This window comes from Anolis sagrei, chromosome 5 (assembly GCF_037176765.1).
Source record: "Anolis sagrei isolate rAnoSag1 chromosome 5, rAnoSag1.mat, whole genome shotgun sequence".
NCBI lineage: Eukaryota > Metazoa > Chordata > Lepidosauria > Squamata > Dactyloidae > Anolis > Anolis sagrei.
Genome location: NC_090025.1, coordinates 96,138,193 through 96,165,254, shown reverse-complemented (window position 1 = coordinate 96,165,254; position 27,062 = coordinate 96,138,193). Strand labels below are relative to the sequence as shown.

The window sequence follows — 27,062 nt, the reverse complement described above, 5'->3', positions numbered from 1 at the left end:
GAAAGATTGCTGGAACTATAAGATGCAGTTGCTTAGCAATGTGTATATGTTGTCAACAAACATACCCCAGAAGCTCAGACTATGCAACTCCATGTGTCTCACTGTAGGAATTCATTTTTAAAGCTACTTTGATTCCCGTTTTCTCTTTCTCTCCCAGAGGAAATGTTAGGATGAAGCACCTTCACTAAAGGAAGTCTAAAATTTCCCTTCAATTAAATTTTGGCACAAAGTATCCATTGTGGGAGCAGAACTTGCCAAGTTCCCTGTTCAAAGGCAACCTCTGACACCCTTACGGGATCTTGAACTATGAAAATCAGTTCATCAGGAAGGGCCGTCTAAAGTAAGAGGAAGCAATAGGTGGGTTTTGCTACAACAGAGACCAAGTTGTTCTGCCAGAAAGTAGATAGGAGGATCAATTTACACTGCTTGACTTGTCATATCTCGATATTTGTTACAGAAGCTCCTAAGAAATCTAAATAGCTTTTTTCTTCACACTGCAAGAGGCTATTGAAAGATTTAAAGTGTGAAATCAATACAACAGTACCGAAGATTAAACACGGAAATTGTACAGGGTTTTTTCCCTAGACTCTTCTTTCTTTCTTTCTTTCTTTCTTTCTTTCTTTCTTTCTTTCTTTCTTTCTTTCTTTCTCCCTCCCAAAAGGAGGGAGTGTACTGAAATTACCAACATTATGGTTAAAAACGTAACAGATTTGTGATTCATTTGACTGAAGTAATGAAGTGTTGAACAGGATAAGCATTTCAGGAGAGCAGGTGCCATTGGGTTGTTGTAGGTTTTTTCGGGCCATGGTCTAGAGGCATTCTCTCCTGACGTTTCGCCTGCATCTATGGCAAGCATCCTCAGAGGTAGTGAGGTCTGTTGGAACTATGAAAAAAAGGTTTATATATCTGTGGAATGACATGGGTGAGACAAAAGACTCTTGTTTGCTGGAGCTAGGTGTGAATGTTTCAACTGACCACCTTGATTAGCATACAATGGCCTGACTGTGCCTGGAGCAAACTTTTGTTGAGAGGTAATTAGATGTCCTTGTTTGTTTCCTCTCTGTTGTTGTGCTGTTACAATTTTAGAGTTCTTTAATACTGGTAGCCAGATTTTGTTCATTTTCATGGTTTCCTCCTTTCTGTTGGAATTGCCCACATGCTTGTGTATTTCAGTGCCTTCTCTGTGTAGTCTGACATGGTGGTTGTGAGAGTGGTCCAGCATTTCTGTGTTCTCAAATAAAATGCTGTGTCCAGGTTGGTTCATCAGGTGCTCTGCTATGGTTGATTTATCTGGTTGAAGTAGTCTGCAGTGCCTCTCATGTTCCTTGATTCGTGTTTGGGCAATGCTGCGTTTGGTGGTCCCTATGTAGACTTGTCCACGGCTGCGTGGTATATGGTAGACTCCTGCAGAAGTGAGAAGATCCCTCTTGTCCTTTGCTGAACGTAGCATTTGTTGGATTTTCTTAGTGGGTCTGTAGATCGTTTGTATGTTGTGTTTACTCATCAGCTTCCCTATGCAGTCAGTGGTTCCCTTGATGTATTTCAAGAATACTTTTCCTCTGGGTGGATCTTCGTCTTGACTCTCGTGGCTTGTTCTTGGTCTTGCAGCTCTTCTGATTTCTGAGGTGGAGTATCCATTGGCCTGTAGAGCCCAATTGAGGTGGTTCAGTTCATCTTGGAGGAGGTGGGGTTCGCAGATTCTTTTTGCACGGTCTGCCAAGGCTTTAATGGTGCTTCTTTTTTGACTTGGGTGATGCTTGGAGTTTTTATGTAGATATCTATCTCTGTGTGTGGGTTTTCTGTAAACGGAGGTGCCATTGTGTGTATCTATGTGTGTGAGATTAATGGAATAGACAAACATTTTTATTCCATTTTTATAATACCAGAACTAGAGTCTACCCAATGAAAACAGATTGGTGAGAGGTTCAGACTAAACAAAAGGAAGCATGTCTTTAAAACAGTCTAAAAATGACAACGCCTGCTGTTTTCCCTACTTTTAAGATCTAAGCAGGAAGCTTCCCTCATATTTTCTCACTATCACAGGTGTGTTTTTGTGAGAATGTAGAAGAGAGCCTTCCTGGTGGCTGCTCTCAACATGGGAGTCCTGGCTGGCCACCTGTGTATACTCTTTCCATTGGCACGGAAATATCTTTGTTATTTAGGCAGATCTCTGGATTATAGGTTACTATCACAGAATTACAGTATATTTTAATCGGGCATGCTATATGGTACAATCCCATCCCTGTTGGACTGATACCCATTCACCTACTCACATCTGACAAAATATGTCATCACTTTCAAAGTGATGGTACTCACCTTTAAGGCCTTGCATGGTCTGGGGCTGATGTATCTGAGGGACCGCCTCACCCTCTACCAACCCCAAAGATCCCTCCGTTCTGAGGACCAAGATTTGTTGGAAATTCCCAATGTCCAGACCTTGCGTCTAACAGCAACCAGACGCAGAGCCTTTACAGAAGTGGCACCATCACTCTGGAATACTCTGCCACCTGAAGTCCGTGCCTTGCAGGACTTATCAGCTTTCCACAGGGCATGTAAGACATATCTGTTTCAACAGGCCTTTGATATTTGATATTGCTGTTTTTAAATTGTTTTAAATTGTTTTAAAATTGTGTTAGATTTTAGCTTGTTATGTAAGCTGCTCTGAGCCACAGGGGAGTGGCGGCATGTAAGTTTAAATAAATAAATAAATAAATAAATAAATAATACTGGGAGTAATAAGGAAGAACTACGAAAGAAAGGAAGTCACCTGGCCACTTTAGAACTGTAATATTTCAATGTAATATAGCCACAAAAATAAGACTGGAAAAGTAATTTATCATTTTTGACAAGCTAAAAGATTTCGAGTCCCTTTATCAGGAGAAAAGCAGGATAAAAATAGAGAAAATAAAAATAAAAGAGAATACAGAAGGTCCACAGTTCGTGTTCTTTTAAAAGAACATTGCTTTTTAAAGCTTTCTTTTAACCCCAAATAATCTCTAAAACACTATTGGTAGGATTTTATGCAGAGCTTCATTCCATTTGTTTAAAAAAAGATTTAATTTATGTGAGGTCTTCTAAGAAACAAATCCGTACATTCATCCCCACAAATAGAAACATAATCCATAAACAGAAAAGTACATTTTTTATTCTCAAGCTTGATAATATAGTTCATTCATAATCCAAGCATTAAATGAGATTCTCATAAAACATGAAAAACGCAAAGTGTAATGACACTAATTAAATCAAAATAATCCATGCTCCTTTTTCTAGGGGGCTTTAACTTGGAATCTATAGCAGCATAGAGATATTGGGGGGGGGGGGGCAACCTTAAAAGTGCATGGAAAGATAGACATAAGACTGTAGGAGCTTGTAATTTTGTATTTGCACTGCACCCAATCACCCCATTCCTCCCAAAACTATGATAGATCTCTTTACCCATGGTCCTGCCGCCCTTTCAAAAGCTTTGATCTTTGTGAAAGTGGGAATTTCATAGAATCATAGAATCAAAGAGTTGGAAGAGACCTCATGGGCCATCCAGTTCAACCCCCTGCCAAGAAGCAGGAATACTGCATTCAAATCACCCCTGACAGATGGCCATCCAGCCTCTGTTTAAAAGCTTCCAAAGAAGGAGCCCCCACCACAATCCGGGGCAGAGAGTTCCACTGTTGAACGGCTCTCATAGTCAGGAAGTTCTTCCTCATGTTCAGATGGAATCTCCTCTCTTGTAGTTTGAAGCCACTGTTCCACATTCTAGTCTCCAAGGAAGCCGAAAACCAGCTTGCTCCCTCCTCCCTGTGGCTTCCTCTCACATATTTATACATGGCTTCCATATCCCCTCTCAGCCTTCTCTTCTTCAGGCTAAACATGCCCAGCTCCTTAAGCCGCTCTTCATAGGGCTTGTTCTTCAGACCCTTGATCATTTTAGTCGCCCTCCTCTGGACACATTCCAGCTTGTCAATATCTCTCTTGAATTGTGGTGCCCAGAATTGGACACAATATTCCAGGTGTGGTCTAACCAAAGCAGAATAGAGGGGTAACATTACTTCCCTGGACTTAGACACTATGCTCTTATTGATGCAGGCCAAAATCCCATTGGCTTTTTTTGCCACCACATCACATTGTTGGCTCATGTATAGCTTGTTGTCCACAAGGACTCCAAGATCTTTTTCACACGTACTGCTCTCAAGCCAGGCACAACAATTTGACCCAATCTTTCCATGGGCTTTGAGTATAAAAATGCTGACGTGAAGAACCCTTGACTGATGATGATGATGATGATGATGATGATGAAGAAGAAGAAGAAGAAGAAGAAGCTTTATTTATATCCTGCCCCCTCTCCCCAGAAGGACTCAGGGCGGCTTACAACAAAACAAATGAATACAATAAGTAATATAACCCAGACTATAATCATATATCAATTACTAAAAACAAAACAGCACAATAATGTAAAAATTAATAAATAAATACACAATTTAAAAGGCTGTAAGGTCCTCTAAAATCAGTATATAATGCTATTTAAAACCAGCCATTCCTATGATCAGAGTATCCAGGATATAAATTATATTTCTAATAACCATTTAAAATCCTGTCCGATAGGGTGGTTGATATTTTTCGCCATTATTAAAAGCCTGCTTAAACAGCCAGGTTTTCAACTCCTTCCTACATGCTAAGAGGGTAGGTGCTTGCCTGATTTCCTTGGAGAGGGCATTCCAAAAAAATGATAATTTTTGCATTTCAGAATTTATTCTGTACACAATGTGTGCATAATTACTTTGCACAGAAAACAACATCAGGAACTCCTTTTTCTGTACAGAAAATTGTTCCCTATGCAAAATGTGTTGTTTCCTCTGTATAAAAAATGCTGTTTTATATGAAAAACAAAACAAAATAGCACAATAATGTAAAAATAAATAAATAAATAAATAAACAATTTAAAAGGCTATAAGGTCCTCTAAGGACCTTATAAGGTCCTGGTGGAGATGGGAGAGAGGGTCTTTTTGGTGGTGGCCCCTTGACTCTGGAACTCACTCCCCAAGGACATCAGACAACCCTGCCAGTCTTTAGGAGGAGCTTGAAGACGTGGTTGTTCCAGTGTGCCTTCCTGGAATAATGATCCCATAGCACTTTGTCCCTGCAAAGCACTTTACATTTTAGGTCTGCTCATATGTCTTTCCACAAACGCCACTATCACCTTTTTGTCCATGCCTCAGCACTATTTCTATTTTTAATTTTATATTTGGCCTTCCCAAAGTTTTAATTGTATGTTGTCTTATTGATAATGTTGTATGTTTATTGCCTATGTTTTTATGTTAATTGCTTGTATTGTTGTGATTATTGTTGTTATTATTGTTGTGATTATTGTTGTGTATTGTTGTGTTTGGGCTCGGCCTCATGTAAGCCGCACCGAGTACCTTGGGGAGATGGTAGAAGGGTACAAATAATTAAAATACATAAATAAACCACTCGCGCCTTCACAGGAGAACTGAGCAAATTAACAAGAATAGCAAAGAGAAAATTTAGATATCAAAAAGATGAAAAGAAATAATAAAAAATGACCAACTCAGAGTGACCACCTGAATGACAATCGACAACTCGTCTCATATTAGCTTCATGAGGTTCTTCTGCTAGCAAAGAAAGTACCCCCCCCCCCCCACACACACACACACTAAATTTATATTGGCGCTATGCTGAATATTCAAGTAGACAAAGATGGGACAGATCAAACTCAGCTATCCAAGTCAGGTAGTTGATTTATTGTAGGCTGACTTGGCAGTAAACAACAGCACCAATAGACCAGAGGGCATGCTTATAGGACAACATGGATCATGAAGAAAGGGGAGAAGATAAAAAGTTGGATTAAGTTTTAAATATACAGAGTGCTCCCTTTTGTTTTGACATACCGTGTATGCTCAAGTATAAGCTGGCCTGAATATAAGCCACGGCACCTAATTTTAAAAAACTCGGAAAACATGCTGATTCAAATATAAGTCGAGGGTGGAAAATGCAGCAGCTACTGGCAAATTTCAAAATAAAAATAGATACCAATAAAATTACATTAATTGAGGCATCAGTAGGTTAAATGTTTTTGAATATTTACATAAAAGTGTAATTTAAGATAACTCTGATTAAATCATTATTCTAACTTTCTTCATTGTAAATGTGTTTACGTATTCTTCCAATAACAATAGAGTAAAATAATACATGTAATAATAATAATAATAATAATAATAGAGTAAAATAATACATGTAATAATAACAACAGAATAAAAGGTAAAGGTATCCCCGGACATTAAGTCTAATTGTGTTTGACTCTGGGGGATGTTGCTCATTTCCATTTCTAAGCTGAAGAACTGGCGTTGTGTATAGGCGCCTCCAATGTCATGTAGCCAGCATGACTGCATAGAGCACCGTTACCTTCCCGTAGAAGCAGTACCTACCTACTCAAATTTGCATGTTTTCAAACTGCTAGATTGTTAGAAGCTTGGCCTAACAGCAGGACCTCACCCCAGTCTCCAGATTTGAACTGTCAATGTTTTGGTCAGCAAGTTCAACAGCTCAGCAGTTTAACCCACTGCACCACCAGGGGGGCTAATAACAGAGTAAAATAATAAACAACTGACTCGAGTATAAGTGAAGGGGAGCTTTTTCATCTTAAAAAAAGGGCTGAAAAACTCAGCTTATACTCAAGTGTATACGGTACTGCCTTGACATTTTATAATTATGGGGAGGGAGGATAATTGCTCTTTCTCTCTCTCACTTTCTCTCTCTCTCTCTCTCTCTCTCTATATATATATATATATATTTATGTGTGTGTGTGTGTGTGTTTGTGTGTAGAACTGTTAGTTGCAAGATTTAAACTGTTGTGTCATGCTTAATTCTGCCTTTTTACCCTGCTTATGTATAGTTGGATTGATTGGCTATTTATAGTTGTCAATCAGTGTTGTTTGCACCAGTTGAATTGCTTTCTCAAGCTCAATTGTTTGGCTCTACCTCTTCCTGGAGGAGGGGAGTCTTTCTTTTTCATTCTGCCATCAGAGTTTCTATCGGATGGATGTAAGTAAGAGACTTGGCTCTAAAAGCCCCTGCTTAAATTACCTCTCAGCACCAATTCTAAGGTTTTTTACCCTTGGGACTCATGCTTTATGTTCAGATCATCCTGGACAACATTGAGGAGACCCAAGCGCCTTCAACCCGGTTCTTTTGGCACCAGAGGAAGATCTTGTCCCTGCAACATAGGCCATTGGACTGGGGTTGTGTTTATTCCGATATTCACAGCCATTGAGGAAAGAGGAAACAAGAAAAGCTTCTCAGCTGCAAACTCCTTGGACTTCAGAGATTGTAAAATATATTTCCTTTATCCCTGTTGAAACATCAAGCTTATGCCTGAGAAAGATAACTCATTGTGAACAATAAATACCATTTCAAGTTATCTGTTGTGTTTTGGTCTTTGGGAGTTCCAGTTTCCTATAGGAGGGCAAGAAGCAATCCCCTGGAGAAAGATGCCACGTCCATGCCTCTTTCACTAAGAGTTATAGCCCCCAGGTGCAACGGCACATCTCCAAATACCCCATGTCCCATTTTGTTTTTGTTCCTGGTTAGATGTTGGATGAAACACACTATGACTTAAATTCAGTTGCTAGTACCAAAAAGATTAGACCAATTAATTTCAGACCAATTGATTTACATACATATTGATTTGCTGCTGAGCAAGTTGTTTATTTATTCCATTGTATCTTTCTCCCAGAGTGGGACCCAAAGAGGCTTTGCATTAATTGATTCAATTTTTCTATTCTAGATGGGACTATTAGTTGAACTGAAGCTCACATGAACTAAAATCTCACAATACAGTGAGGTCAAGGATTGTACTACAGAGAAATTAAATTGATTTCTTGAACATTTGATGCCCTTCCAGATTATGGTTTCTTTAATTTCTTTAATTTCATGCTTTTCCTCCTTCCAAATCCCCAAGTAGCATCTTTTACTTCCTTTTCATAACTTCTCCTCTGTGCTTTCCAAACAGAAAGCTGAGATGTTTTGGGTTTTCCATATTTATCAATCTGTGGCATGATTTTGCCACTTTGACTGTCGAGACCTCTAACTATATCAGTTTCATGGCACTTCGTGATTGACATCACTGTAGAGGGATTCATTTAGACTCCAACTGAGAGCAAATATAGCTTACTCTCCAGTATCGTTACAAAAGAAACCTTTAGTCTTAGGTCATGTTTGAGGTTACCAGTGGGGTTCATATAAGCTACATACAGTTAATATACATTTCAAATAAGCAATGCAGCTGTTGCAGCTGGTGTTTTGTTATGGAATTTGAGTGTTCAGTGTGGGATTGGTTGTGCCTTGAGATTAATAATTGCATAGTTCAAATAAAAACTATAGTTACCCCCACCCCTCAAATTTGATTTATGAAGTTCCAAGCCATCATCAATTTGAAATATCTTCTATCATGATAGGAATCTCCTGATATTCATATTATATGGAATAGTCATTATAGACCATTTCCCATTTCAGGTCTTAACTAAGGTTTATTGAGATATTTTTGACCACCAATGTCACATTTTAAAGCTTTGTCAACAGTAAAGAACACATGCAATGTAGTGAGAAACAAAAAAGAACCAAGCCTATAGTATAACTAACTGGGTGTAGTTCCAGTATTTTTAAAGTATAGCCAGAACTTAAATACCTAAATTTTGTTATGGATTTCATTGAAAAATCTTACAACTGAATGATGTTCAAGATAATACATGCATATGTCAAGTTCAAGGGTTTTAATAGTATTGGTATACTGTGCTGCCACGCGCTGGGCCTGTAATAATTGATTTTTTAAACAGGACGTGCTCTTTGTGCCCAGCGGGGTGCCACGGGTGAGAGGCCTTCAAGGATTTTCCCATACACAGTCTTTAAAGGGCTTGAAATGTTTAACAAAGTTCTTTATTATTGCTTAGGTCTTCAATAAAACAACAAACACTTCTTGGATCTTCAACAGATTAAACAAATGCTTCTTAAGTTGCGCCAAAATGGACAGGCACCTTGCTTGGAGAACTATTTCTTTCCTTAACAAGGAAGACCCTTTTTTAACCCCTCCCAGGCAATCTACTGTCTAAGCTTTGCTGATGTGGGTTCTACTACCGGTTCCAATCTGCGTCTTGGGTCCCGAATAAACCTCCCAGTCAAGGCTATGTAGATTCTCCAGCTGGAGTTCTTTGGGTCTGCAAAACTGTTTTCTTCATAAACTTCAGGACTGTTTCCCTCAGATGCTGTAAAGCTGAGAGGCTGTAAGCTCCCAGCCAGAGCTTTGGGACTGTTTTCCCCCAGAATTTCTGCCCCGGATGCTGTAGGAAATGAAGCTTTTCTACTGATGGAGCTAATCCACGTCCTGTAGCTTAGCTTTCCACTATAAGACTGAACTAAAAATGGTTCCCTCTCTTCCCATGGCCCTGGGGAAAGGGGTGGAACCAAAACTTAACAATGATAAACAGGTGGCTAGCCCTATGATTGCAAACCAAGGGAAGCAACCTTGTTGCAAATGCATGGAACCTTGAAATATATGCAAACACTCAATAGAAAGAAAATGAAGCTGAAGCTCCTGGTACAGCCATACCAGCACATATACTTTTGAATATGAGAATTTTGATTTCCTACCTATAGTCAAGCAAACTTTCCTATCTCTGTATTGTTGAAGGCTCTCAAGACCAAAATCACTGGGTTGTTTTATTTTATTTTACTGGGTTGTTTTATGTTATTTTAGCAAACACAACATACAAACTATATACAGAACCACCAAGAAAATCCCACAAATGCTACGTTCAGCAAAGGACAAGAGGGATCTTCTCACTTCTGCAGGAGTCTACCGTATACCACGCAGCTGTGGACAAGTCTACATAGAGACCACCAAAGGTAGCATTGCCCAAACACGAATCAAGGAACATGAAAGGCACTGCAGACTATTTCAACCAGAGAAGTCAGCCATAGCAGAGCACCTGATGATCCAGCCTGGACACAGCATTTATTTGAGAACACAGAAATGCTGGGCCACTCTAACAACCACGATGTCAGACTATACAGAGAAGCCATTGAAATCCACAAGCATGTGGACAATTTCAACAGAAAGGAGGAAACCATGAAAATGAACAAAATCTGGCTACCAGTATTTAAAAAGTCTAAAATTACAACATCAAAACAACAGAGAGGAAACAATCAGGGACATCTAATCACCTCCCAACAAAAGATTGCCCCAGGCACTAACAAGCCACACCAAACAACTGCCAGGCCATCAAATGCTAATAAAGGTGGTCAGTTGAAACATTCATACCTAGTATTGTCGAAGGTTTTAATGGCCGGAATCACTGGGTTGTTGTAGGTTTTTTTGGGCTATATGGCCATGGTCTAGAGGCATTCTCTCCTGACGTCAGGAGAGAATGCCTCTAGACCATGGCCATATAGCCCGAAAAAACCTACAACAACACATTCACACCTAGCTCCAACAGACAAGAGTTCTTTGTCCCACTCTGGTCATTCCACAGATATATAAACCCTTTTTCCTAGTTCCAACAGACCTCACTGCCTCTGAGGATACAGGTGAAACGTCAGGAGAGAATGCCTCTAGAACAGGGGTCCTCAAACTGTGGCCCGGGAGCCAGATACGGCCCTCCAAGGTCATTTGCCCGGCCCTCGCTCAGGGTCAATCTAGGTCTGAAACGACCTGAAAGCACACAACAACAACAACAACAATCCTATCTCATCAGCCAAAGGCAGGCCCACACTTCCCATTGAAATACTTGTTAAAAACAAATATATTTGTTAAAAATTTTCTTCATTTTAATTATTGTATTGTTTTAAAGTGTTTTTGCACTACAAATAAGATATGTGCAGTATGCATAGGAATTCATTCTTTTTTTTCTTCAAATTATAATCCGGTCCTCCAGCAGTGTGAGGGATTGAGACTTGGCCCTCGGTTTAAAACGTTTGAGGACCCCTGCTCTAGAACATGGCCATATAATCCGAAAAAAACTACAACAACCCAGTTTCGTATCTCTTTCCCCTCTTTCTCCTGACATAAATCAACTCTTTTATTTTAAATATATAGTCTCTCTCCCTCTCTCCCTCTCCCCCTCCTCTCTCTCTCTCACACACACACACACGTATAAAAGGAATCAACAGTTCACTGGGGACTAGATTATGGTTAGTGAACCCATTTTCACTTATGACCCGAAATAGTATTAGGATACAGACCTCAGCATCTGCCATTATGAATATTTTAGCAAACCATCACTGAATGTCAAGCCACTGATATATACACTAGGGGGTTAGTTCCATTCTATCCCTGCTATTCCAAACACAGTGATTTCCCCTTTGGCCAATATGGAATGTATTCGCTTTCTATATACATAGTAAATGTTTCGCATCCTTCTTTCCACTCAAATTCCATTTCCAATTTTCAGTTGGGTTTATCCCCAATACATCGCGGAAAAAGGTGAAGGCACGGGGAGAGAAAGAGAGGCAGAAAGAGGAAGAATGCATAAAATAACTGTTTTCTTTTCAACCCCCCCCCCCCCCCTTTTCACAAACCACAACAGGAGGGAGAAAATTAACATCACTTAGGCATCAATGTATTCTTGTCAGAGAAGACCCCTGAGGCCTCATGGCAACTTCTTGACATTAATGAGGCTTATTCCATTCACAATGGTTTGTCTATTCAGCATGCCCTGCAAATTGAGGGCCTCTGTCATTAGAAAAAGGAGGTCAAACTTTTAAGAGCTCTTAAATAAGGAGGAAATTATATACTCATTCCTTTACATGTAAACCAAGCCACACAAGTTTTCATGGGGGAAAGACGGGGGGGGGGGGGGAAACAAGTTACATTGAAGCCAACTCTGACAAAATAACTCATAAGTAAAAGACGGGAGAGAAATCCAAGCTTTAAAATTTAAAAAGAGAGTTCATGAAATATTGACTAGCTTTACAATAAGAGTGTGTATGTGGTGGGGAGGGGGGGGGGGTCATAAAGATTTGTACTTACCAGAATATCTTTTCCAGCCCACTTGCATTCATCCCGACGGGTATGAGATACAGGCCAAACAATCTGAAGATACAAAATAAAATCATATTATGTCATTTTATGCTCCGTCAATTTGGAATTTGTACGCAATGTCCTGAAAATGCTTTTTTGGGATTTTTTTATTGCTAAAACACTGCTATGCTACAATATTGTCTATATTTGGCCACATTGGATGGGTTTGGAGGATTCCTAGCAGAAAATGCTCTTGAATATATTATTATTTCTCATTTGTTTTTTATAGGCTATCACAGCAACCAAAGGCATTGTGGAATCAAAAAATCAGTCGTACCATCCAACACAGAAGATCTGCATCAAAGTCTTTCATAAATGGCTCAGCAAAACAGTATGCTTGGAGGATAGGTTAGCTGGCTCTCTTTGTACTGGAATAAAGCTACCCTCCATGGTTTTTGTTCTCCATTGTTGAAGTCATGTATAGAGGGAAACCCAGATAATAAGATTGTCAATGGGGTTACTGGCTTCATCATGCCCTGCTAGCAGGATTCCATCTGGTTAAATTGGCTTATTTTGGAAAAAAGAGTGCTTAATCCAATAATTCCCCCCTCCCCACACACACACCACCACCACGATTTAAACCACTAAAGCAGGAGTGAGAAGTCGTGATCTGTCCAGTGTTAACAGACTCCAGTTCCCACCAGTTCCAACCAGTAATTTCAATATACAATGCTCTGGATAATAGGGTCTGTAATCCCTTAACACCATTAATCCCATTCCTACATGAAGGCAATTCCAAGATTCTGATGACAAAACACATTGGCTGTGGAGACCAAAATCCACTGATTGTGGTAATATGAAAATACTAGGCCTGGGCGGTTTCGTTTCGTTAATTCGTAATTCGTTAATAATTTGTTAATTTTTCCAATTACAAAACGATAACAAACCATTCTGGAGCAATCATTTAAAAAAAACGAATTTTTAAACACGTTTTGTAAATGCTTCGTATTCCGTTATTGTATTCATTTCGTTATTGTTCTGAGGTCGTTTCGTTATTATTTCCGCATATCTGGGCCAGTTTTATGGTTTAATTAGTGAAAAAAAATTATAATATCACACCAACAGTCAAGAACAGAGGGAGAGGGAAGCTTCAGAAGTTTTTGGAGGTTTTTTAGCGTATTTCGCGGTCGCGTCCACCATTAACGAATCGGTTCGTTATTGTTTCGGAAATCGATTCGTTAATTTTTTACCATTTACGAAATTTCGTAAATATCAAACTTTTTAAAAGGAAAATTTTGTAATTATTTTAAATATCGAAACAAAAAAACCCCCGAAATACAAATCGATTTTAGAAACAAATTTTTGCGTTGTTACCCAGGCCTAGAAAATACCTAAATAAACTCAATGTATATATTACAAATACACATATCAAGAAAACTGCCACATTTTAAAGACTTTCTGGCACAAGAAACAGAAAAAACAAAGAAACAGAAAAAATTACACATATGAAATTTGACTTTTAGCCGAATACTTTTTGTTAGGTATCACCGACTTCGCTATAGACAATAACACAAACAAGATTTTTTTCTACCTTATGACAGCTGCAAAAATCAAATTAGCCCAATTTGGAAATCTAAAGAAACCCCCACAGTGGAACAGGGGACACTGAAGGCACTCAACATAATGAATATGGACTTACTCACTCAAAGAATTTCACCCATCAACAACAAGACGAAGAACACAGATTGGGAGAAATTTCTGAATTATCTAAAAAATGAAAATAAAGGAAATCTACCGAAATAGCAGAAGAGTAGAAGATACTACTATAGCGTGAGGACTGTGAATATAATAGACCTTGGGGCATAAGCCTGGAACTAGAGAAGGATTTCACGTTCTGGTTAACTTTGAAGTGCATTTCCATAAGTTCTATATTCCCCTTGTATGAATGAAATGAATGTATGTGTGCGTGGGTGAGTCCCCGAATCCCTCTTCTTCTCCACCCCTTTCCCCACTTTCCCTTCCCCTTTCCCCTCACCTTATCCATATCCTTGATTCCCCTTCCCTTCTTTTCCTCTCCGTATAAATGTGGTGTGAACGTACTTCTTTATCTTTATCCCACCCCCACCTCTAACCCTAGACCTCTGCCCTTTTCTTACTGCGACTTTTTAAACTATGTTCCCCCACTTTTTATGTATCTAGAAATTTTCAATAAAGAAATTTTGAAAAAACTGCCACATTCACATTAAGTAGAAACAACTGGTTCTTCTCTTGTAGTATAAAACAAAGTCTTTGTTTGAGAAAATGTCCTGTTCTTTATTACATATGAGTAAACTCCAGTAGTCACATGAATTGACTCCAACCTGCAACTGGTTCGACTCACAAGAGCCTTCGTCAGGCGGTTGGGTCTAAAAACAACACATATCATGAATGCAATCCCAATAGTGTAGCATATCTGGTTTCGTTGGGCGGTTTCGTTCGTTAATTTCGTAATTCGTTATTAATTTGTATTTAAATTAGCTTACGATCCAATATTGAGCCATGCAGGATTACTGTGAGGAGTAATTAAAAATTGAAACAATTTTTCCAATTTATTTCGTATTATTTCGTAATTGTTTCATAATTGGTTCAAAATTGTTTCGAAATTGTTTCGTAATTGTTTCGTAATTATTTCCGTATGTCTTGTGCAAGTTTTATAGTTGTTGTTTGTTTTATCAGTGATAAAAAATAAATTATCACACCAACAGTCAACAACAGAGGGAGAGGGAAGCTTCAGAAGTTCCCCCTGTCCCATTTGGAGGGATTTTTAGCATATTGCGCAATTGCGTCCGCCATTAACGAATCGATTCGTAATTTTACGAAATTTCGTATATTTTGAACTTTTTTAAAGGAAAATTTTGGAATTCTTTAAAAAAAAAAACGAAACGCAAGGGCCCCCCTAAAAACGAAACGAGTTTAGAACCATTTTTTTCCGTGGTTACCCAAGCCTAATATCTGGATGTAAAAGTAATGAAAGACAACAACAAGCTGCTAGTTAACAATTATTGCAAACCCTCAGACAGAAATGCATTTCTGCATTACAATAGTTATCACAGCATACCCCTCAAAAATAATCTACCATACGCACAGATGCTAAGAATCAAATGTAACTGCACCTTACTACAGGACTTCAAACATAACAAGGAAATACTGCAAAATCAGTTTAGAGACAAAGGCTATCCTGAATATGTGATTCATAAGGCTAGTACTAAAGCTTCCAGTGTTCCAAGATCTGCTATACTAGAGGATAAGATCAAACCAAGGGACAACAGAGTAGTATGGCCTCTCACTTTCACCAACACACTATAAAAACAGTGAAAAGGTACTGGAACTTGGTGAGAGATGTACCAGGTTGTGAGAGAGACCCCTCATTGCTCATAGGAGAACACAAAACATCAGGGATATTTTGATTCACTCAGATACAAACCCTAAGCCAGTGATCTCTAAACCTATTCTAATAGGAAACTATGCTTGTCATCACTGTTCTATATGTTCACAGTTTGTACAAACTAAGTTCTTTCAGAACCAGCACACTAAAACTCAGTATAGAATCAATCACTTTGCTACCTGCTCCACTGAAGGTGTAATATATGCCATCACCTATCCCTGCTCACTTATTTACATTGGTCAAACAAGCAGAGAAGTCAAGCTCAGGATCATTGAGCACAAAAGTAAAATCAGGAAACATTCTACTGATTCCATTCTGTATAAGCATTTTGTGGACCTGAATCACAGCCCTGAATCATTTCAAGTACAGATTTTAGAGGTGGTTACTCCACCAGGAGACACTGACTTCCAAACTAAACTTTTACAACGGGAATCCTTCTGGATCTTTACCCTGCAAACAGAACATCCAAAAGGGTTAAACAACACCAATTCATATGACTGCTTTTTATATCAGAGTAGGTTTTACCCCCAATGTATTCTGAACTGATAATGATGTCACTATCACCTGACCAATGGACTTGCTGTAGTAGTAATGGGTTGAGTTATTTTGATCCTATACTCGCCACAGAATAAAACTCCTTGCAGGGTATATTGCTCAACAAAGAATAGCTGTGAGTATTATATTATTTTTGTTTCATAGATATTATTTCTTTATGTATGGTTTATAATTCATGTCACAATGTACCTTTAGCCACTATGTTCCCTTAGGATCCACCCCTCCAGAAGACTGTTGGTGAATTTCTCACCTCAAAATATGAGCTTTTTTGATAATTTGAGTAAGTAGAGTGTCTGTATATATTCTTACAAACTTGTTATAACAAATTGTTCAATTGTATATGTGTATTCATGATATGTGTTGGTTGTAGATCCAACGCCTGATGAAGTCTCTTGTGAGTCGAAACCGGTTGCAGGTTGGAGTCAATTCATGTGACTGGCGTCTACTCATATGTAATAAAGAACAGGACATTTTCTCAAATGAAGACTTTGTTTTATACTTCAAGAGAAGAACCAGTTGTTTCTACTTAATGTGAATGTGGCGGGTTTTTTGATATGTGTATTTGTAATATATACATTGAGTTTATTTAGGTATTTTCATATTACCACAATCAGTGGATTTTGGTCTCCACAGTTTCAGGGGAACCTATTTTTCTTTTTGGTAAAACACATTGGCTGCCACCAATTGCACACAAATTCACAATCACACCCCATATTGTGTTCATTTATTAGTTATCCTGAAACATCCATTTCATTTTCTACAGTAAAAGCCCAAAGACCCTCTTAGTGAATTATTCATGTCTTTCAAAAAGCTTTTAAGAATTGCATATAGAATAAAACATGATTTTCAATAATGGCCAGGCTAACATTCAGTTGGGAGCCTTGATAATGCAATATGAATGGCAAACTGCCTGAATTGTAACCTTAGTTTTAAAGCATTTTAGCTGATAAAGCAGAGGGATTTTTACTTAGGAAAAAAATATGATAGATTGAGGCAAATTTAAGGAAGAGCTTATAATAAAGTTTGTTTTTTTCAATTTTTTTCTTTACAAAACCACTCATGTTTGAATATTCCTGGTAGCTAGAATAGAAAGAAAAAAGCAATGCAAGCCAACAAAGCCGGGTTGTCATTTTCATGAGAAATAACTCTCTTACTGGCTTTTGTTTCTCTTGCTGACTTAAACATTACTGAGACTGGTAAACAAAGAGGCAGACAAAAGTGAATGAATACTAGCCTGGAACAATATCATTTCCTTAATCTATCAAGGACACATACATGCATAAATAGTAGGCCTGGGTAACAACGGGAAATCTAAAATCGATTTGTATTTGGGGTTTTTTTTTGTTTCGATATTTAAAATAATTACAAAATTTTCCTTTTAAAAAGTTCGCTATTTACGAAATTTCGTAAATGGTAAAAAATTAACGAATCGATTTCCGAAACAATAACGAATCGATTCATTAATGGCGGACGCGACCGCAAAATACGCTAAAAAACCTCCAAAACCTTCTGAAGCTTCCCTCTCCCTCTGTTGTTGACTGTTGGTGTGATATTATAATTTTTTTTCACTAATTAAACCATAAAACTGGCCCAGACATGCGGAAATAATAACGAAACGACCTCAAAACAATAACGAAACGAATACAATATCAAAATACGAAGCATTTACAAAACGTTTTTGAAAATTCATTTTTTTAATAATTGCTCCAGAATGGTTCGTTATCGTTTTGTAATTGAAAAAATTAATGAATTATTAACGAATTATGAATTAACGAAACGAAACCGCCCAGCCCTAATAAATAGGTTTACACATCTTCAATCAATTCTCATATAAACCTCTACCCTCAAGCTTATTCACTCCTTCTGTACAGGCTGGATTCACTCTTCATCATGGAAAAAACAGGACTTCCCTGACCCTGCACAGCTAGGGCGGAGAAGGAAATTTGCCTCCTGCCCTGAGAGAGAGGCCTGGAAAGTAGATCTGGCCGGATCTACATTCCAGAGGGGGCGGAGCTATTTAACATGCTTCCGCCCCCTCTGCTGCCATTCTGAAAGAAGACTTCGACCCACCCTCCCACCGCTAACAGTATAATTCAGGTAGACAATACGGGCCGGGTAGGAATTTCCCCCCTTATGTTCTAGGGTTGTTTTTCCCACCTACCCTATACTGTTAAAAGGCAAATTGGAATTGTTGGGCGGTTAAATAGGCAATGGCAAAATTATAAAAGAAAATACATTTTGGCACATACCAATACAACCTTTGTTTAGGTCATAAACGGAAACCCTCACTGGTAGTTCTTAGAGCCAGGTGGGGGTGTACGCAAATGACTAAAAATGAGATATTCTGACCTCTAATTCCTTGGGGCAGTATGGTCGTTATGTTGCTATGCAAGGTCATCCAGGATTATTTCACCCAGAGACCTGGTGTTTCGCCCAATTGCAGCCAAGGAATAGGATGGGAAGGAACACTACCTCGACTATTTCTCACCAAAATCTTAGGTCACTTCAGGTTTGGTTGAAATACAAGTTTCCAGGTTTAAATAGGTAACATTCAATAAAGTTGCCCTAGTTTACTCCATATCATTGTGTGTGTATCTTATTTTGGGGGTTGGCAGGCAAATGTACACCTTGAAATCCGGTAGACCACCTGTTACATTCAGCACTTTTTAATCTGTACCCATTACTTGGCCCGGCCCTGTTTTTATTGTGTTACGGTGTATTGTTTTGTTGTTTTAACTGTTATTGCTTTAATGTTTTGATTTGCTTTGAATTGTATTGTTATGTTATTGTTTTGTTGAGGCCTTGCCCTTTGTAAGCCGTGTCGAGTCCTTTGGGAGATGCTAGTGGGGTACAAATAAAGATAATAAGAATAAGAATAAGAATAGCACACAATTGGCTCTCCTAGAAGGGGCATATACATCAAGAGATGCTAGCACCTGTTGCCAGTTATTGTCGATGGTTTCAATTCAGAGAATGTTTATTGATGCTATGCTTTGTTATATCTCCTTCTTTGTTGCATTTCCTAATGTGGTTTTCAGTTTTTATCAAAAATCTAATTAATTTGGGCATCAATTTAAGTGGTGACCATTTAAATGGTGTTTTAATTCGCTTGTCCCTTCCTCATTTCCATTCTATTTCCCTCTTCTCCAAATTTCTTTAAATTTTTTTTAAAATCTTTCCGTTCTGTCAAAGCGCCAAAGGAATAAAGTCCAAACTAGAAAATCAAATCTTTTGAATCTGATAAGGGGAGGAATTTTCCAATAGCATCTTCTCTTTCTAAGTTTTGCACCTTATCATATTCTTAATTTTTTCATATGTTTTCCAAAGTTTTAGTACTAAATGTTTAAAATTATTAAAAGTGTAAGAATAGGAAAGAGAGAAAATAGACATATATCACTAGAACCTTTTTTCCACTTGAGTTCTCATTAGTGTGTGTGTATAGCGATCGTTTGGAGACTAGAGACCTACAGCTTTTGTGCTAATGGTCTACAGAAAGTCCGAAACAATTGAAATAATAAATAGAGCAATAGAAAAGGGAAGGCAAAGAGGGAACAGGTGAGAATTTGAATGGCAGTGATGAAAGATTTTATTGATTTTCCCTCATTGACCTTCTCTTCAATATTGCCCTTTTATTTCTAGAAAGACAGAAGGATGGAAGGAAATAAGGCAGGAAGGAAGATCAAGAAGTGAGAAGAAGAGGCAAAATGTGACATGAACATTTTGATTTTTTTTAGAATTAAAAGAAATCACTAGTCTGGAGGAACCTAAAGATAGAAAGTCACAGATTTACATAGTTTTACAAAGACTGAACAACCTGAAACAGCTATATCAAAAGTTTGCCACATTTGCTAACATAAAATGCAATAATTCCATAGTATTTGTTGTGTGTCTGTAGTATTTGTTGTGTGCCTTCAAGCCATTTCTGAGTTATGGCAACTATAAGGCATTGCATTATTTTTGGCAGGATTTACTCAGAGTGGTTTGTCTTTGCCTTCCCCCGAGACCAAAGGTCATCCAGAGATTCAAACTCTGGTCTCTGATGTCATAATCTAACACTTAAGCCATTACATCACTCAGAGAACCCTGGAATCAGTGGTTGGTTCTGCTTTGGTTGCAGGTTTCCAACATCTAAACATAATTGACATTAGGGGTGTACATGGTGCTTTTTTTTTCAAATGGGATCTGGGACATTTGGCAGATCTGGCAGCCAAATGTCTGGAAATAAGGCAGGTGACAAGTCTCCAATCTAGGGCTGAAACAGGGCACATGGTTGCCAAAATGGCTGCTTTTGGTTTCTTTCGGCTGTGCCGTGATAGCAACCATGCACATTAGTCGTCCCATCCCCCCCCCCCCCCCCAGCCTTTCCCAAATCAATCAGAGCAAGAAAGTGGATCACATGTCTTTTTGTCAAGCTGGAGGAGCTCGTTCATTTTCCTGTAGTGTACTTTTTAGAGAGAGAGAGAGAGATTGTGTGCTAGCTAGCTCAGTGCCATTGCTGCTTAGGATCACTTGCTTTCAGACTCAATTCCAATCATTTTATTTATTATTATTTGTTTGTTTTAATATTTAATTTAATTAATACTCCACCTTTCTCACCCCATAGGGGACTCAAGGTGGCTTCAACTCCGGCAAGATTCAATGCCACTTGAAAACATAACAATAGAAATATCCTGCCAACTAAAAACAGTTAAAACAGTTGAACAAATAAAACACATAGAACAATAAATAGATTAAAAATATAAAGTGCATGATTCCATTCATCCTTGCTCATATTCAGACTGTGTCGAATTCCATGATAACTTATTCTTCAAATGATTGTGTACAGAGCCAGGTCTTTAATTTTTTTTTCTAAAAACTGGAAGAGATGGGGCTGCTCGACCTTCTAGCTTGTGTGTATGCTTGCCCCAGTTCACCTAGGTGTCTGTTTGTGTGCATGCACATGTTTGTATTCCCTCTGGCTTGTGTGTACTCCTGCACCAGGCATGTAGCTGGGGGGGGGGGGGGCTTGGGGGGCTTCAGACCCCCCCCCCCAAATTCTCATGGTGGTCCGTGAGAAGGCCTTACTGGTACATTATTTAAACTGTTATGTTTATTCATATCATGATCTGATCACCCTACTCAATATATCCCATATGCATGGGGGTATTGGGGTAACAATACAAAAGGTTTGCTAGGGTAGACCCTCTTTCACTTGGACTCAGTCCCCCCCGAAACAAACTCAGCCCCCCCCCCCCCCCGAATCGAAATACTGGCTATGGGCCTGTCCTGCACCACTCTAGTAGCTTTCCTCCCCAATGTCCAAACAATTCCTTAAATAAATAATTCTAAAAGCCCTTGTAATTTTTTGTTCACTTATTTGACTCTCTTCTTTTTACTTGTGGCTTCTTTATGTGTGCTCCTTCTCTTACACAAGAAGGTTGAACCTATCCCCCAATATAAAAAAGTAATAACTAGAAATATATAACAATAACACTGAAAATTTCCAATAAATTGTGGGATGTATGGATCTTTATGACAGTTGGCAGAAATGGTGCCCTGCTGCTGCTCCTGTACTGTCACTGTGGAGAAATTCCAAAGCATTGATAACTTTTGGAACTTTTTTTAAAAAAAGGAGATTTTATTTCTAGAAGCTTTAAGAATTTCCTAAAAATCAGTGGATGAACCAAATGTTCTGAAACTTGGGGAGCTTGCAGTGGTAGGTTATCCTCCAAGTGTGGCCATTTTCATTCTGATAGCCAGAAAGAGGAACCTCAGAAGTTCCCCCATTGCCACCAATGGTCCAGATGTTCCCTGTGCAAAAATGGATCTTCCAGTTGGAGGATTCCATAAATAGCATTTTGCCCTCCTGAATTTGGACAGCTCCCAAAAAAATGGAACGGGAGCAACTGGAAATCGGACACCAAAAATGTCATGGAGTTTACCCAAATTGCACACCCCTAATTTGACATCCATTAAACCCATTGGATTTTCTTTTAAAAAATGTTGACTTGCCATCCAGTATTTAATTCGGTAGGTTTATTCTAGTTTGAACTAGAAACTGGATTTGGGTCCAAGTTTGTACATAACAATTTGCAACTACTGAAAACAAGATCCTGAATTAAATTAATTGTAGGTATTAGACTTGGGCCCTTGTGTTTCGTTTTTTTTAATAATTCTGAAATTTTCCTTTTAAAATTTTTGAAATATACGAAATTTTGTAAAATTACGAATCGATTCGTTAATGGCGGACGCGATTGCGCAATATGCTAAAAAAACCTCCAAATAATTACGAAATAATTATGAAATAATTACAAAATAATTACAAAATAATTACAAAATAATTATGAAATAAATTGAAAAAATTGTTTCGAATCTAATTTACTCTTCACACTATTCCTGCATGGCTCAATATTGGATCGTAAGCTAATTTAAATACGAATTAATAACGAATTACGAAATTAATGAACGAAACCGCCCAAGCCTAGTAGGTATGCATAGAAATGGATTCCTGCTAAGTGAATTCAAATCTACTAGTAGATCAGGATCCTTTTTCCAACATTTGTCCAAGAAACCCAAATCAGAATCTTTCCAGAATCTTGCATTAGATTTAATCCCATATGTAAACCTGCTTCAAGAATCTGTTTCATTGTCACCAAGCACCACTGATGATTTTGTATTGCTCACAGTCCATGTGTAAACTATTCAAAAGTTCACACAGCTCATAAGATTTTGTTCCTACATGGGATCATTCTTTTTTAAAAATGAAAATTCCAGATGTTTTTCTTCTTTATACTAAGATTCTCACAGCATCAAAACAAATAGCCCATTTTAATTTATGGTTGTTGAAGAGAATAGGAAATAACCAGCTTTGTTTTCATCTGGATCCTTGGAGAATACAAATGACTATTCTCTCTTCATTCACAGGGAAATACTAAAGTGCTCATTGTCATCTTTAAATGATGTCAAATAAGCGAGAGATTTACACTAAGTCAGAGATAGTTTTCAGTGATCAGAACTATATTGGGAATCCAGTTCAGACCTGGTGTGGTTCAACTGAGTGTTGGATTAGAACTCCAGGAGACAAGGTTTCAATCCCAATATTAATTCATGAGAACACCTGGTTGACCTTAAATATTTCAGATTGTGGCACAGCTGGCTGAGTGTCAACTGCATTAAGATCACTCTGACCAAAAGGTCATGAGTTCGAAGCCAGCCCAGGTTGGAGTGGGTTTCCAACCAATTGTGTGTAGCCTGTTGTCAACCCGAAAGACAGTTGCATCTGTCAAGTAGGAAAATTAGGTACCACCTTAAAGTGTGGGGAGGCTAGATTAATTGATTTAAGAGGCCATTAAGAAGACTCCAGCAAAGCATTCCAGCGGGGAAGCATGTGGGGAATGCAGAAGTACATCATCAGCATCGCAGATGGACAATGAAAGCGACAGCTCCCCTGGCGGCCAGAAAAAGTTAAATAGCCTCTGTCTATGTCTGTATATGTTTGTATGTCAAAAATTGGCATTGAATGTTTGCCATATATGTGTACACTGTAATCCGCCCTGAGTCCCCTGCGGGGTGAGAAGGGCGGAATATAAAAGCTGTAAATAAATAAATAAATAGTCTGAGCCACAAGGGAAGGCAATTGCAAAATTATTTTGAATAAATATAACCAAGAACACCTTATGGTAAGATAGCCCTAAATGGGAGTCAACCCAAAGAAACATTAAAAAGAATTAAATTATCTTTTTGTAATTCAGTACTGGGTAGTGGTTTGACTGTTGAACTAGTGATATGTCTATTGTCTATACTGTAAAATGAATGCAGTTTGACAACATTTTGACTGCCATGGCTTAAGGGCATAGAAGTTTGGTAAGGCACCAACACTCTTTGGCAGAGAAAGCTGTGTTGTTGTTGTTCATTCGTTCAGTCGTCTCCGACTCTTCATGACTTCATGGACCAGCCCACGCCAGAGCTCCCTGTCGGCCGTCACCACCCCCAGCTCCTTCAAGGTCAGTCCAGTCACTTCAAGAAAGTTGTAGACATTGTAAAACTACAACACCAATGATTTCATAGCATGGAGCCATGGCAGTCCAAGTGGTGTTAAACTACATTAATTCTACATTGTAGAAGCACCCTATAAGTTTGAATTCCTACTCAATCATGGAAATTCACTAACTGTGGGCAATCCATATTCTCAAAGGAAACAAGGGCAATTGTCATCTGAACAAATCTTTGTCAAGAAAACCTTGTGATAGTTGACTTAGAGTTGCCGTAAGTCAGAAACAACTTGAAAGCACACAAGAATTCATGTATAGATTAGGACTAGAATCCTATGAGTGTAGTCTTGGGGAGGAAAATATCTCTGAATATCCTTTCCTCTCATTATCTTACTTTCTTTATAGCTACTGTGCCCATAAATCCTTCCTTTTGCCATCAGATAAATAGTCACACTGGTATAGTGCACAGACTGAATGCAGACTCCATGATTTCCCTATTTGTTTCATGCATACACATGATTAAACACACACACACACACACAGAGATGCACATATGCTAGCTTAAGTGAGTGTTATAAGAACACATTAAATTCTGGGCGGCTTTCTTTAGGTTAAAAAAACATATCTACTTAGGCGCATTGCTAAAATGTGCATCAACATCGGATATGAGTCTGCATCTTCATGTGAAACCATGACTTCCATCATAAGTAAAAAGCTTTTATCAATCTGTCAGTCGGCTATTAGTGTCCTATCTATTATGTTTTATTAATAGCAGGAACATACTGCAGGAAAGAATTTAGTTCCATGGAAGGGAGAATAAAATCAGCATTCAAAGAATTTTTATGGAAGCAGCCATTTTGATTAATCTGATTGTGCTTAACTATAAAACAGGTTGTCCAAAATTAGCTATTTTAAATCTAAGGAAGCAGACGGCAGCTACTACTCTTAAGTTAATAATGCTACACACATTTAATTGAGCATGAGCCTTAATGAAAACAATAGGAGCTGGATATACAGGCAGTCCTCGACTTACAAACATCCAGCTTACAAATGAGATAACCAGAAGTGAGAGAAACCTATGCCTCAGAAGGAAAACTCACTCTTGAAAGAGTTATCATGGGGATCACTGGGATGGAAAGAGAAGTGAAATCTTTTGAACAGGGACATAAAGAGTAAAACAAACACCACAGAAGGGTTATCCCTTCCCGATGCTATCCAATAGGCCTGGGTAACAATGGAAAAATTTGTTTCTAAAATCGATTCGTTTTTTGGAGGTTTTTGCGTTTCGTTATTTAAAATAATTACAAAATTTTCCTTTTAAAAAGTTCGATATTTACGAAATTTCGTAAATGTGAAAAAAATTACAAAACATTAACGAATCGATTTCCGAAACAATAACGAATCGATTCGTTAATGGCGGACGCAACCGTGAAATACGCTAAAAAACCTCCAAAAACTTCTGAAGCTTCCCTCTCCCTCTGTTGTTGACTGTTGGTGTGATATTATAATTTTTTTTCACTAATTAAACAAAAAACAACCATAAAACTTGCCCCAGACATGTGGAAATAATAACGAAACGACCTCAAAACAATAACGAAATGAATACAATAACGAAATACGAAGCATTTACAAAACGTATTTAAAAATTCATTTTTTTAAAAAATTGCTCCAGAATGGTTCGTTATCGTTTTGTAATTAAAAAATTAACGAATTATTAACGAATTACCAATTAACGAAACGAAACCGCCCAGCCCTACTATCCAAAGCTTATATAAATATAATAGCTGTAACCGCCACACATTGCTGTGGCCAACCTGCTCTCCCTCTTGCTCTCCTTCCTTCTCTTTCTCTTCCCTCCACCCCTTTTCTTTCCCTTTCTCTTTCTCCCCGTTCTTTCTTCTCTACCTATTCTTGGACTGCAATTCCTAGCAGTCCTCCTGATTGATCTATCTACCTAACTACCTATCTCTATTTAATCTACCTGTCTGGTGGATTGTTGGGAGTTGCAGTCCAGGAATAGGAAATTGGAAAAACTGGGATGCCCTCAAAGAAATCCAAGGAGAAGAAAGCTTGCATCTTGAAAGCAGTTATTTATCATGTCAGGGGCAGACCAAACAGTTGCATTGCATTTTTTTAACAACCAAACAAACAAAACACAAAGTTTGAAGCTTGGTAGTTGATTAAATGTCCTTTGACCAATAGCTGGCCACTTGAATGTGCCTCTGGTGTTGCCGCAAGAAGGTCCTCCATTGTGCATGTGGCAGGGCTCAGGTTGCATTGCAGCAGGTGGTCAGTGGTTTGCTCCTCTCCACACTGGCATGTCGTGGATTCCACCCTGTAGCCCCATTTCTTAAGATTGGCTATGCATCTCGTGGTGCCAGAGCACAGTCTGTTCAGCGCCTTCCAAGTTGCCCAGTTTTCTGTGTGCCCAGGAGGGAGCCTTTCACTTGGTATAACCCACGGATTGAGGCACTCTTAACAGATGGTCATGGAGACTCTATTACTATTAATAATAATAGTAATAGAATCCTAGAGTAGGGAGACCTCCAATGGCCATCCAGTCGAACCTCCCTCTGCCATAAGGAATAACACAATCCAAACACTCTTAACAGATGGCCATGGAGACTCTGCTTAATAATATTCTTAATAATAATAGTAATAGAATCCTAGAGTAGGGAGACCTCCAAGGGCCATCCAGTCCAACCTCCCTCTGCCATAAGGGAAAAACAGAATGCAAGCACTCCTAACAGATGGCCACAGAGACTCTGCTTATTATTATTATTATTATTATTATTATTATTATTATTATTAATCATTCCTTCCTCCGTACCTCTCTCCTTCCTCTTCCTTCCTTTCCTCTCCCATCCCTGCCTCCTTTCCTTTCCTTCCTCTTTCTTTCCTTCTAACTTTCCATCCATTCATATCCTTCTCTTCACCAGTCCTTTTCTTCCTGTCTTTTCTCCTTTCTTCCCCTTCCTTCCTTCCTCCCTTCCTTCTGTGGCAGTTTGTAAGGAGTTTGCATCCTCCCTTCACCCAACGGTCCCGAATGGGGGGAGGGGTGTGTGCAGCCACTCCTGCAGCCAGACTTCCC

At 38.6% G+C, this 27,062-nt stretch overlaps 1 protein-coding gene across 1 annotated transcript in view; it reads right to left on the bottom strand.

Annotated features, from left to right (window-relative positions):
* Nucleotides 1–27,062, bottom strand: part of SEMA3A (semaphorin 3A) — a 303,398-nt gene that overhangs the window by 163,840 nt on the left and 112,496 nt on the right. Inside the window, exon 3 of the mRNA XM_067468901.1 lies at nucleotides 12,032–12,094. Coding sequence (XP_067325002.1) covers nucleotides 12,032–12,094 — 63 coding nt within the window. The remainder of the gene's footprint in view (nucleotides 1–12,031; nucleotides 12,095–27,062) is intronic.